This window comes from Salmo salar, chromosome ssa01 (assembly GCF_905237065.1).
Source record: "Salmo salar chromosome ssa01, Ssal_v3.1, whole genome shotgun sequence".
In the NCBI taxonomy this organism is placed as follows: Eukaryota; Metazoa; Chordata; class Actinopteri; order Salmoniformes; family Salmonidae; genus Salmo; species Salmo salar.
This window is the reverse complement of record NC_059442.1, coordinates 73,621,095-73,634,906: the sequence shown is the minus strand read 5'-3', so window position 1 is coordinate 73,634,906 and position 13,812 is coordinate 73,621,095. Positions and strand designations below refer to the sequence as shown.

The 13,812-nt window shown below is 41.8% G+C and overlaps 1 protein-coding gene across 3 annotated transcripts; it reads left to right on the top strand.

The window, feature by feature from the left end:
• Nucleotides 1-2,293: 2,293 nt before the first annotated feature.
• Nucleotides 2,294-8,816, top strand: LOC106608423 (40S ribosomal protein S24). 3 transcript variants are annotated; one of them, XM_045722026.1, is made up of 7 exons: nucleotides 2,294-2,392; nucleotides 4,294-4,359; nucleotides 4,589-4,798; nucleotides 5,042-5,155; nucleotides 5,526-5,528; nucleotides 6,280-6,299; nucleotides 8,730-8,816. In XM_045722026.1, exons 1-6 carry the CDS (start codon nucleotides 2,390-2,392, stop codon nucleotides 6,283-6,285), a joined length of 402 nt encoding a protein of 133 aa, XP_045577982.1. In that variant the 5' UTR covers nucleotides 2,294-2,389; the 3' UTR covers nucleotides 6,286-6,299; nucleotides 8,730-8,816. The 3 variants fall into 3 exon arrangements, with proteins under 3 accessions (XP_045577982.1, XP_014061833.1, XP_014061837.1); XM_014206358.2 differs by lacking the exon at nucleotides 6,280-6,299; XM_014206362.2 differs by lacking the exons at nucleotides 5,526-5,528; nucleotides 6,280-6,299.
• The last annotated feature ends 4,996 nt before the right edge of the window (nucleotides 8,817-13,812 follow it).

The window sequence follows — 13,812 nt, the reverse complement described above, 5'->3', positions numbered from 1 at the left end:
ACGTTATCTAACCAAAACCCACCTATGCCACGTTATCTAACCAAAACCCACCTCTCCCACTTATACCACGTTATCTAACCAAAACCCACCTCTCCCACTTATACAACGTTATCTAACCAAAACCCACCTCTCCCACTTATACCACGTTATCTAACCAAAACCCACCTCTCCCACTTATACCACGTTACCTAACCAAAACCAACCTATCCCACTTATACCACGTTATATAACCAAAACCCACCTATCCCACTTATACCACTTTATCTAACCAAAACCCACCTATCCCACTTATACCACGTTATCTAACCAAAACCCAGCTCTCCCACGTTATCTAACCAAAACCCACCTATCCCACTTATACCACGTTATCTAACCAAAACCCACCTTTCCCACGTTATCTAACCAAAACCCACCTCTCCCACGTTATCTAACCAAAACCCACCTCTCCCACTTATACCACGTTATCTAACCAAAACCAACCTCTCCCACTTATACCACGTTATCTAACCAAAACCCAACTCTCCCACGTTATCTAACCAAAACCCACCTCTCCCACTTATACCACGTTATCTAACCAAAACCCACCTATCCACTCAACTTATTGTGGGAAGCTTGTGGAAGGCTACCCGAAACGTTTGACCCAAGTTAAACAATTTAAAGGCAATGCTACCAAATACTAATTGAGTGGAGCTATTCAAATGGAGCTTTCCATCTCCTCAAAAGTATCACATGAGTGGCGCAGCGGTCTAAGGCACTGCATCACAGTGCTAGAGGCATCACTACAGACCAGTGTGTACAACCCAGTACATCACTGGGTCCAAGCTTCCTGCAATCCAGGACCTCTATACCAGGCGGTGTCAGAGGAAGGCCCTAAAAATTGTGAAAGACTCCAGCCACCCTAGTCATAGACTGCTCTCTCTGCTACCGCACAGCAAGCGGTACCGGAGCGCCAAGTCTAGGTCCAAGATGCTTCTAAACAGCTTCTACCCCCAAGCCATAAGACTCCTGAACATCTAATCAAATGGCTACCCAGACTATTTGCATTGCCCCCCCCCCCCCTTTACACCCCTGCTACTCTCTGATGTTATCATCTATGCATAGTCACTTTAATAACTCTACCTAAATGTACATATTACCTCAATTACCTCGACTAACCAGTTCCCCTGCACATTGACTCTGTACCAGTACCCCCTTATATATAGTCTCACTATTGTTATTTTACTGCTGCTCTTTAATTACTTGTTACTTTTTAATTATTATTATTATTCGTGTTATTATTTTTAACTGCATTGTTGGTTAGGGACTCGTAAGTAAGCATTCCACTGTAATACACCTGTTGTAATCGACACGTGACTAGTACAATTTGATTTGATTTGATTTGATCCAGGGCTGTATCACAACCGCTCGTGATCGGGAGTCCCATAGGGTGGCGCACAATTGGCCCAGCGTCGTACGGGTTAGGGTAGGGATTGGCCGGGATAGGCCGTCATTGTAAATAGGAATGTGTTCTTAACCGACTTGCCTGGTTAAATAAAGGTTAAATAAATCTTTGACCAGGCTGTCATTGACACTACTTTACTGACATCTAGCGGTACCGGTAGGAATTACACATTATGGAACAGCGGGAACTGTGAAGAGGCACACACAAAGGTAGCGACGCACACAAGCGCAAGCATACACACTCCACACACACGTATATTGTTGTATGGTGTGTATTATACATTTTGTATTGTAGATATGTAGTGGTGTAATAATGTTATATGATGTACTGTTTTATATTTTGTTTTATATGTAATGTAAGTGCCTTAATGTGTTTGGACCCCAGGAAGCGTAACTGCTGCCTTGGCAACAGCTTATGGGGATCCCTAATAAATACAAATACAAATACAAACTCAAAAATTGCGCTCTTTGTTTTGTCTACTACCGTCCATTTCCATGAATCATGTGAATAGAAATACTTACGTCGTTCAATAATAAACAAAATGATACATAAACATATACTGTATAATACTGTGGTGGGCTACTTTTGGAAAAAGGGCATCAGGGCATGATTGTGTAGCTGCAAGATGAATAAAATGTCATCAATTAATACATTTGTAATGAACAAACATGTTATTCATACTGTATTGCATACATTCATGTGTTTTGCTAAAATTACATGGGCATTTATTTGATTGAGTGACACTCTGTAGTCATATACACTTGAAAGAAATAATACATTAAAAAATACAAAAACGACACGTTCTATTTCCCTATGTGGTCTCTCAAATAATTTGAATGTACTTTTATTCAGGCAAGTATTCAAGTCGCACGGCTTGCATTCAGGCGTTTGGTTGGCCGGCATCTGGTCCTTCCTCCTTTTCCTCGTCCCTGAGAGGCTGATGTCAAGATGGTGAGTCTTGTGGCATAAAATGTAGAATTAAATCTTTTGTTTATCTTTACCATCCTCTCATCGTTATTAAAATCACGAAGTTCAAATACATGTATAAGCCATTCCTGTAGGAATATTAGAATATTGAAATGGTAAAAGTAGTTTTTAGTCTTTTATGAACTGATGAATTTCGGTGGCCTAGCCAAGCGCCCGGCTGTTGGACCTGTTCAGTTGTACAAACCATTCAGTAATACTTTTGTAACACATGGCTTCTTATTTTCCACGACTACGTGTTGGCGGCGACATTGTGGTTTTGTCCAGTCTTGTCTAATACTATTATTTGGGTAGCACAGGCAATATGGCTAGCTACATGCTAAGGTATGTGCTAGCAAGGTGTCCTCGACTGCTGTGGCTAGTGAGCCTCCCTGGCACAGTATGTCACTTGTAAAGTGGTATTAGGATTCTGGTAACTAGCTAGTTCCGACAAGATGACTAACGCTAAGTTACCACAAATGCATGATCTTTGTCATGTTCCTTGTAGTCAACCTGTCCAGAAGTGCTCCGGTGTTTGAAGTGGTTCGTTTACATGATTTGAGTAGATGGAAGCTAACTTAGCTAGTTAACTTGCCTTGGTTGGCTACAGTAGATAGCCAGGATGTTAGTTATTGATGCAGTAACCTGTCGCTATGATTTGGTTTAGGACTGTCCTCAAAAGTATATCTTGGACTTGTCACTCGTATCTATCTAGCTGCTAAATCCAAGTAATGTAGTTTGCTAGCTACCTCTTGTTGCATGGCATGATACGTTTGATGACATGACGGTGGTAGGCCTGATCAATGATGAGAAAGCCTATAGGGAAGATGCCAGGAGAACAACCGCTCCCTCAACATCAGCTAGACACTAGCTGAGAGTAGACTACAGGAAATGGAGGGCCAAACATACCCCCATTCATATCGACTGGGCTGTAGTGCAGCGGGTCGAGAGCTTTAAGTTCCTCTGTGTCCACATCACTAAGGATCTATCATGGTCCACATACCAAGACAGTTGTAAAGAGGGCACGACAAAGCCTCTTCCTGCTCAGGAGGCTGAAAGGAATTGGCATGGGCCCTCAGATCCTCAAAGTTATACAGCTGCACTATTGAGAGCATCTTGACTGGCTACATCAGCGCTTGGTATGGCAACTGCTTGGCATCCTACTACAAGGCGCTGCAGAGGGTAGTGCATGCAGCCCAGTACATCAGTGGCGGAACTCATCCAGGACCTCTATACCAGGCTGTGTCAGAACAAGGCCCTAAAAATTGTCACTCCAGCCACTCAAGTAATAGACTGTTCTCTGGTATCGCATGGCAAGTGGTGCTGATGCACCAAGTCTGGAACTAACAGGACCCTGAACAGCTTCTAACCATAAGCCATAAGACTGCTAATAGTTAGTCCGGGTAACTATTTGGTAAACTATTTAACTATCTGCATTGACCCTTTTTGCACTAACTTTTTTGCCTTGTCACATGCGCTGTTTATCTATCCTTTTGCCTAGTCACTTAATTCCTAGTTATATGTACATATCTACCTCGTACCCCTGCACATCAACCCGGTGCTGGTATCGTGTATATAGCCACATTATTGTTACGAATTGTTTTTACCTTTTTATTACGTTTACATTTTTTCCTCTTTCTCTGCATTGTTGTGAAGGGCCCATAATTAAGCATTTCACTATTAGAGTAACAGTTGATTTGTAATCTGATGTGTAATTGTAATGCAACAAGTAACTTTTCATAATGGCCTGCTAACTAACTTGCTACCTGACAAAGCCAATGTCTTGTTTCAATACTTGTGTTGATGTATACTACGTGTCTTGCTACGTGTGTGTATAGTATCTAGATGTGTGTAGGGTCCCTAAACTCTGTTCCCCCATCTACTTTCAGAACGACACAGTGACAGTCAGAACCCGAAAGTTCATGACAAACCGGCTGCTTCAGAGGAAGCAAATGGTAAGCCAAAATGTTTCTTTCCTACCACTGTATACCACCAAAACAAAACATCTCTTCATACTGAGTGTTCAGCTGACCGCTATCAGTAGATCAAAAGACCGTCATGATCTGCCCTGATGGTCTATTGATTAAATGATCTGTTAAATGTTAGGAAGCATCAAGATCACTTGTGTGCTAGTTTTCTAGTGCTGCATGGTCATAAACTTTTGTCCATTGTCTCCGCTTCCAGGTTGTCGATGTCCTCCATCCGGGCAAAGCCACAGTCCCCAAGACTGAGATCCGGGAGAAGCTGGCCAAAATGTACAAGACCACCCCTGATGTGGTGTTCGTCTTTGGCTTCAGGACCCAGTTTGGTGGCGGCAAGACGACGGGCTTCGCCATGGTCTACGACTCTCTCGACTACGCTAAGAAAAACGAGCCCAAGCACAGACTGGCCAGGGTGAGTGGATGCTGGAAAAATGGAAACAAGTGGGCCTTTGTTTGTGGAATGCACCAATTGAATGGATATAGCAGTTTTTAGGCAATATTTTCTATTTGTATGACACCAAGTCTGTACATAGTTTCTATGAGTCCCATCATTATCAAGTATTGTCTGCCAGTGATGCTGACTAATGGAAAGATAACCCACACACAGTGGACGCAGTGCTGTTTGGTTAAAATGTTTGGTTTTCTGTTCTCACAGCACGGTCTCTATGAGAAGAAGAAGTCCTCCAGAAAACAGCGCAAGGAACGCAAGAACAGAATGAAGAAAGTACGAGGCACCAAGAAAGCCAGTGTGGGCGCTGCTGGCAAAAAGGTAATGTGGCCATTCTCCCTATGGTACATTATTCTTGTTCAAGGATGGATGCATTTCAATAGTCACATTTTTACAATAGCTCCTTTTATTCTCCTTCATCTGCACTGTAAATCAGCAGAGTTGGTGAATGCATAATGCTAGATGGCTGCTTTCACCCAAGCGAATTTCACATCAGTTCAGATGGAGGGAAGAGGGAATTTCTTGAGACTATTGAAACGCACCCCAAGTTTCACTTATTTCGTATTAATCATTAATTACATGTGTATCTTTCCTTCTTCCCAAGTCTGTTAGTACTTTCTTTATTTATACGTTCTTACTGTTTTAATATGCATTGTCATCTTCTCTTATCTACTGTTCTTCGGGAATGTAGAAGGTAAATGTTGTTTTCATCAGTAGACTAACTGCTGTGTGCAGATACTACTACTTAGGGGTGATGTTCCTAGCTAACTCCTGTTAGACTTCATCCCCATCTTCCCATTATATAACCTAAAAAGCTACGGTGCCTTTTTACATGTGGATTTATCTAACATCCACATTGGGTTTCAGTTCAGTCACCTACCAGTTAATACTTAGCTGCTCATTCTAACTCATGACACTAATGTTGGCGAGTGTGAACTGAGCACTAATAGTGGTTTAGATCCCAGGTTGAACCGTATAGTGTGGTCCTAAGACTCAACAGTAGGTTGCCTAGTGGATCTCTGAAAGACTAGGAACTAGAGCAGTTTCTCAATTCATTCCTTAAGGACCCCAATGCAGTACACATTTTTGTTTTATCCCAGTACAAACACGCATAATTCAACTAATCAAGTCTCAGTGCTGGGCTAAAACACACATGTGCATCCCCCAGGGATCCTGCAGGAATGTATTGAGGGACGTATCTAGAAGCTGCATTTGTGTGCATTTATTGACATGTCCGCATCTGGCGCTCAGCATTTAGCTTTGATTTTGTATTCTTTTCCTTGGTGGAATTGGCCCCAACTGAATGAAATTCATCTATAGGCTCAAATCTTATGCCATTCAGAGATCTACAATAGGAGTGTGAATTATTTGAAGTAAAAGAGTTTAACATTACTTTCTTCATCCTTTTGCCTTTTATTTTGCCTCCCATGGATTTTTTTTTACAGAAATGAGGTGTCTGTTACAGGTATAAAGAAAACAGGGCATGGTGTGTTATATTGTGTTGAATTGCACATTGAATCTTATCTCTTGGTACCTCACCTGTAGAGATCTCACCTGTAGTCTTCCAACAACCTTATCTACAAGCACGCATCCTTACTACTTCAACCCATCTTCCATCCCCCTTTTCCCCCAAACTCCTAAACCTACCCTGGCTGGTGGTACTTATTCTCTGACAAATATTATAATATCAACTAACGTCATATCAACAAAAAAAACTATTTAATTGCTTCTAAACGATTACCATTCTTATTCTCCTATTAAACTCTTTTATTATGACTATGTATTGATCAAACGCTCAGTACAGTTATGCTAACATGCGTTATGAGCGGTGACCTTTGGTGGTTGTTTATTAAAGCATGTCTAAGATGATAATAATTTATAGCCCACTGTCTCGATGTGAGACAACTGAACCACGTGCCTAGTCATACGACTTTTCTCTGAAATGTTAAAGTTCCTAGTTTCATTTAATACAATATACAGTTGAAGTTTATATTCACTTAGGTTGGCGTCATTAAAATGTGTTTTTCAACCCCTCCACAAATTTCTTGTTAACAAACTATAGTTTTGGCAAGTCGGTTAGGACATCTACTTTGTGTATGACACAAGTCATTTTTCCAACAATTGTTTACAGACAGATTATTTCACTTATAATTCACAGTATCAAAATTCCAGTGGGTCAGAAGTTTACATACACTAAGTTGACTGTGCCTTTAAAAAGCTTGGAAAATTCCAGAAAATGATGTCATGGCTTTAGGAGCTTCTGATAAGCTAATTGACATCATTTGAGTCAATTGGAGGTGTACCTGTGAATGTATTTCAAGGCTTACCTTCAAACTCAGTGCCTCTTTGCTTGACATCATGGGAACATCTAAAGAAATCAGCCAAGACAGAAAAAAAATTGTAGACCTCCACAAGTCAGGTTCATCCTTGGGAGCAATTTCCAAATGCCTGAAAGTACCACGTTCATCTGTACAAACAATTATACGCAAGTATAAACACCGTGGGACCATGCAGCCGTCATACCACTGACAAAGGAGACGCGTTCTGTTTCCTAGAGATGAACGTACTTTGGTGCGAAAAGTGCAAATCAATCCCAGAACAACAGCAAAGGACCTTGTGAAGATGCTGGAGGAAACGGGTACAAAAGTATCTATATCCACAGTAAAACGAGTCCTATATCGACATAACCTGAAAGGCAGCTCAGCAAGGAAGAAGCCACTGCACCAAAACAGGCATAAAAAAGCCTGACTACGGTTTGCAACTGCACATGGGGATAAAGATTGTACTTTTGGGAGAAATGGTCTGATGAAACAAAAATGAGCTGTTTGGCCATAATGACCATCGTTATGTTTGGAGGAAAAAGGGAGGCTTGCAAGCCGAAGAACATCATCCCAACCGTGAAGCACGGGGGTGGCAGCATCGTGTTGTGGGGGTGCTTTGCTGCATGAGGGACTGGTGCACTTCACAAAATAGATGGCATCATGAGAAGGAAAATAATGTGGATATATTGAAGCAACATCTCAAGACATCAGTCAGGAAGTTAAAGCTTGGTCTCAAATGGGTCTTCCAAATGGACAATGACCCCAAGCATACTTCCAAAGTTGTGGCAAAATGGCTTAAGGACAACAAAGCCAAGGTACTGGAGTGGCCATCACAAAGCCCTGACATCAATCCTATAGAAAATTTGTGGGCAAAACTGAAAAAGTGTGTGCGAGCAAGGAAGTCTATAAAACTTGCCTCAGTTCCACCAGCTCTGTCAGGGGGAATGGGCTAAAATTCACCCAATTTATTCTGGGAAGCTTGTGGAAGGCTACCTGAAACGTTTGACCCAAGTTAAACAATTTAAAGGCAATGCTACCAAATACTAATTGAGTGTATGTAAACTTCTGACCCACTGGAAATGTGATGAAATAAATAAAAGTGAAAATAAATCACTCTCTACTATTTATTCTGACATTTCACATTCTTAAAATAAAGTGCTGATCCTAACTGACCCAAGACAGGGAATTTTTACTAGGATTAAATGTCAGGAATTGTGAGAAGTTTAAATGTATTTGGCTAAGGTGTATGTAAACTTCCAACTTCAACTGTACTTTGCTATATACTTCAATATTATTTTATACTCTACTGCCCTATAAATTCTTCACTGAGCTGAAAAATGTCAGTTAACTGCAATATTACAGTTTTTCATTTGGATGCATTTACATATTTTTTTTTTGAAATATGTAGGTTGAGCTTCGTCTCTAGAAAATGCATCTGTTCCCAATTTCAATACTATTACCCTTCGAACCCTCAGCCCAATTACCCCTCTTCCTCTAGTTGAGTTGTTGTAAGTGGAGATTGTGAATTTCTGTTTTGCAGGTGAACTAACTTCTCTTCCTCTGTTTCCCTACAGTGAGCCCGGAGAATCAGGGATGTTCCTCGTGCTCAAGATGTTCTTGTATATTGTCATCGAATAAAAAAAACTTTGGGAAAAAAAGTCTGAAACTGTCCTGTTTTTGTAATTTCCTCAACATGTCCTGGATTTTAAAAAGCATGTATATTTGACATGTTTATCTGTACACTATTACATTTGCAGTGTGCTTGAATATGGTTATGTTCAAAGTCGTTTTTGGGATATAGGTAGTCTGGCGCATACCTCATACCAAAGTCTTAAGTCCTCCTGACTTCAGTCTGGAAAGGCTATTTTGATGCAGTTGGCATGATGCGTCGATAATGACGCGGTGGCTCTGCTTTTACTGGTTGGTTCTCTAGTCTCAGCAAACAGCCACGCGCCGCCCCTTGCATTACACAACTTGGTTTTTCAAATCCCCCAAGAAAAACATTTGAGAACCAATCAATACATCCCCTTAATTTGAGCGAATCTTCCATTAAAGGCCTCCTGACCAGACGTCTCTATTGTTGACTGGCTATATTCTCCTTTAAAAATGTTGAATGGTGTTACCCAATACATTACATGGTGAATTACTGAGGTGGGTTGTGTTTAGCCTGTGGTGACAGTCTCATACACCGGTCCTGTGTTTTTCTCTTTGTAGACATGAAGCGCGTATGAACTGAATATTTCTAATGCATTTTCTCACAACGATAAGACTTAAATGAAGTGCTCTGTCTGAAGGGTTCCATTGTGTCCAGACTGAAGAACCTTCGTGTGAGTTCAGAGCCGAACCAATGCTGCTACGATGCAAACTACTGCTGCAACTCACGCTGAATCGTCTCCGGCTTTGCACTCTTTTTGTTGGCATCATACCTGGCACCTTACTACTGCTGTCTCTAAGGTTACTAGGTCCCCCTTGGTTCTCTGTACACAAACTCACCTGGTACTTCTATCACAGCGTCATAACTTACGTTGATGGCACTCAACTCTTGCAGGTAGGGTTCCTGTGTGGCAGGCCTGGCAGACATCTCCGCTTTGATGTTGGCCCACCACTCCAAGCTAAACAATATTGCACTGCTATTCGTTCCTGGGGGAAGCTTGCCAGCTCCTAGACCTCCATCACTGTTGAAAAACTCCATTGTTATGTCCTTTCAGACTGCGAAAAACCTCTGTGACCTTGGGCGACACCCTATTGTGTTCAGAGCCAAACTGATGCTGCTACGATGCAGAGACTAATGCGTCAACAGAGATTCAACCTGTTCATTTATATTTAATCCCTCTGCATTTTTTGTCAATTTGACACGTGACGTGAAACAGAACATGAGTTTGCTATACCAGGCTGGTTTAACGATGCTAGATTTTGGTATGACTGGGTAGTTACGGAAGCAGGAGCGCCCAGACCTTCGCCACCTAACTCTGGCAAACACGATATACACCAGCCAGTACATAAAGTAACAGTTAGTGACCCGCAGATAATCCGGTTATTTCAACAGGATATCAATTTCTAACCAGCACCCAACCACTTACATTTTCGTAATTTCAACAAAAAGGTGAAGAATATGATTTGCAGTTAATTAAACATGGGGGGGCACCCTGGACGTCTTCTGGCACCACACACATTGAGTGTAGCTAGACGGCATTATGAGACTCTGAATGACCCAATAGACTTCTCTTTGGAGGCATTGAATTTACTTTCATCATTAGCATAGCAGTAAACACTAATCAAATATGCACATAATCAGTGCAGTTAGTGACACATATCCCCTCAGGACCTCCGAGGTTTGCATTGCATTACATTTGGGACACAGCCAATGTTTATTGTCTAAGCAGATGCCCCTACTACCGATGGCAGCGCATAATAATTATCGTTATAACATCCACCTTACAAAGACTAGTGTGGGCCCAGTTACAATGGCACTTGCAAAGCGGACTTTAATGTATTTGAACGAGCCAAAATATGCAGTGCAAACTGATTTGATCATAGACCTAGTAGAACTCCTGTGTTTAGTGGTTTGTAATAGAGGTGTGCAATCCATTCCTGTGGGATGCTACCAGGATATCCGTTTTTGTGCTTACCCAGCCCTCGATGAGATGAATTATAGTGCTTGGCTAGCACATAAATGTGCAAACCCTAGCCAGGCTAGGAATGGATTGAGAAACACTAACGTAGAGTTGTTAGCGTTGATAACAACACGCACAGGTTGTAGTAACAGGAGTTGCCACACGAGGGCTCTCTTTCCCTATCTGTCAAGTGTTGATACTTTGTAAAAGACACACACAAACACACTCCCTCCCAGCGGCAGGCTTGATTCAATATGCATGGCAATCCTCAGGAATAGCAGAGAAAGGACAGAATGGGGGCAGGGTTGTGGTACGAAGAAATACCTACATCCACAGTGTCACTGCAGCAATTTTCTGAAGCCTCAGTCAATAATATATTGAGCAACAGCACAGTCACCCACAGTTTGACACACTTGGGAGAGGTACCACTATAGTCTAAAGTTGCCTCCTGTCCTTATTCTCCTTCTCTTGTCTCATTTCCTTCCCAGTAGGCTTCCACTATATTGCTTCCACCATTCCTTTGTTTATGGATAAATGCAGAGGGAGAGGAGACGAGGAAAGGAAGCCAGATGGAGTAGAGAGGAAGCCATAAGGAGAAGAGATGAGGGGAAGAAGCCATGCTAGCCGTGCTAGACTTGAGATGCACCCTGGGTCTGTGGCGGCTGCACAACAGACAGACATAAGAGGAGAAGCGAGGTGAGACGTGTAAACTGCTGATTGGCTCTAATGTCTGACTGCAGCCATTTGACTTGACGTCCTGTCTGTCCCTCTTAGTTTTCATTCAGTGTATTGTGTAAATTGGAAAATATGCCACTTGTCTGGTCTGAGCGATGCGTTACTGTGGATTATCATCCTTGTCAGTGACTTGGAGCTCTGGCCAAAAGTAATACACTATATAGGGAAAAGGGTACAATTTGGGACGAAGCCAGTCTTTGGAATAGAACACATCTCCTTTGTTTTAGTGTGACCTTTCTGGGGTAAGTTGTATTGAAATACCCTGGGAGAGAGAGAAGGAGAATCTAAATAAAGTGATTATAGTACCGGGGGATCAATGTCTCTCGCTCTCAATTCAATTCAATGTCAATTTAAGGGCTTTATTGGTATTGGAAACATATGTTTACATTGCCAAAGCAAGTGAAATGGGGTGGCAGGAAGCCTAGTGGTTAGAGCGTTGGGCCAGTAACCGAAAGGTTGCTTGATGGAATCCCTGAGCTCACAAGGTGAAAATCTGTCGTTCTGCCCCTGACCAAGGCAGTTAACACACTGTTCCTAGGCCGTCATTGTAAATAAGAATTTGTTCTTAACTGACTTGCCTAGTTAAAGAAAGATTACAAATAGATAATAAACAAAAGTTTAATAAACAATACATTTTTTTTACAGTGAACATTACACTCACAAAAGTTCCAAAAGAATAAAGACATTTCAAATGTCATATTATGTGCAAATAGTTAAAGTACAAAAAGGAAAATAAATAAACATAAATATGGGTTCTCTGTGTTTGTTCTTCACTTTTCTTGTGGCAACAGGTCACAAATCTTGCTGCTGTGATGGCAGCATCATATGGGAGTTTATCAAAATTGGGTTTGTTTTCAAATTCTTTGCGGGTCTGTGTAATCTGAGGGAAATATGTGTCTCTAATATGGCAGGAGGTTAGGAAATGCAGCTCAGTTTCCACCTCATTTTGTGAGCAGTGTGCACATAGCCTGTCTTCCCTTGAGAGCCAGGTCTGCCTACGGAGGCCTTTCTCAATAGCAAGGCTATGCTCACTGAGTCTATACATAGTCAAAGCGTTCCTTAAATTTGGGTCAGTCACAGTTGTCAGGTATTCTGCCACTGTGTACTCTCTGTTTAGGGCCAAATAGCATTCTTGTTTGCTCTGGTTTTTTGTTAATTATTTCCAATGTGTCAAGTAATTATCTTTTTGTTTTCTCATGATTTGGTTGGGTCTAATTGTGTTGCTGTCCTGGGGCTCTGTGGGGTGTGTTTGTGTTTGTGAACAGAGCCCCAGGACCAGCTTGTTTAGGGGATTCTTCTCCAGGTTCATCTCTCTGTAGGTGATGGCTTTGTTATGGAAGGTTTGGGAATCGCTTTCTTTTAGGTGGTTGTAGAATTTAACGGCTCTTTTCTGGATTTTGGTAATTAGCGGGTATTGGCCTAATTCTGCTTTGCATGCATTATTTGGTGTTCCGTTTGATGGCATAGGACCTTCCTGCCTTGTCTCTCAGATCGTTCACAGCTTTGTGGAAGGTGCATGTGGCGCTGATGTTTAGGCCGAGGTCTCTCTCTCTCTCTCTCTCTCTCTCTCTCTCTCTCTCTCTCTCTCTCTCTCTCTCTCTCTCTCTCTCATTGTTCTTTAGTGAAATATGAAATGTATTTTCCCACCTAAAGAGATTTACTACAATTGACTTATTTAAAAGTTTTACATTGTGCCTCAACTAAATGTTGACCTAATGGAATCTATTGAAGTTATCTAAAGGTTGTAAGCGGATAGTATATTTCCAACAGCATGATCAACCTGCATCGTCCTACACCTATCCTTGCGTGCCAGGCTTTAAAATAATACCATTGCACCTAGGGACTGCACTCAACCACAAGGTTGTATTTTTGGTCTCGAACCCAGGGATTTGACACACTTTCACGCCTTAACAAACTCTGAATGTAGGCCATCCAGACAACTCTCCAAGTAAAGTGTCCTCCCCTACTGTCTGGTCCTCTGAGATGTGGAGAAAAGAAATGTGTGTGTGTGTGTGTAAGTGTGTGTCTGTGTGTGGAGAGAAGAAACAGTGTCTTGGAGGCACAGTCATTGACACATTTTCTGAGCACTGAATTTCCTTCCCAGAATTCCCAGTAGGTCACCATGGCTTCCCCTATGTGGGCTAATCTTCAATAAATGCTGTCCAAACAAGATTAAACAAAGTCTGTGAATCAGGGCCTGTATTCATACAGCGTCTCAGAGAAAGAGTTCAGATCTAGGACCAGTTTTGCCTTTAGATCATAAGTGATATGATTATATGGACAGGGGGGACCTGATCCTAGATCATCC

Coding starts and splice junctions, on each gene's coding strand:
- LOC106608423 (XM_045722026.1), top strand. Junction 4,360..4,588: donor TGCTTCAGAGGAAGCAAATG/GTAAGCCAAAAT, acceptor CTCCGCTTCCAG/GTTGTCGATGTCCTCCATCC. Junction 4,799..5,041: donor CCAAGCACAGACTGGCCAGG/GTGAGTGGATGC, acceptor CTGTTCTCACAG/CACGGTCTCTATGAGAAGAA.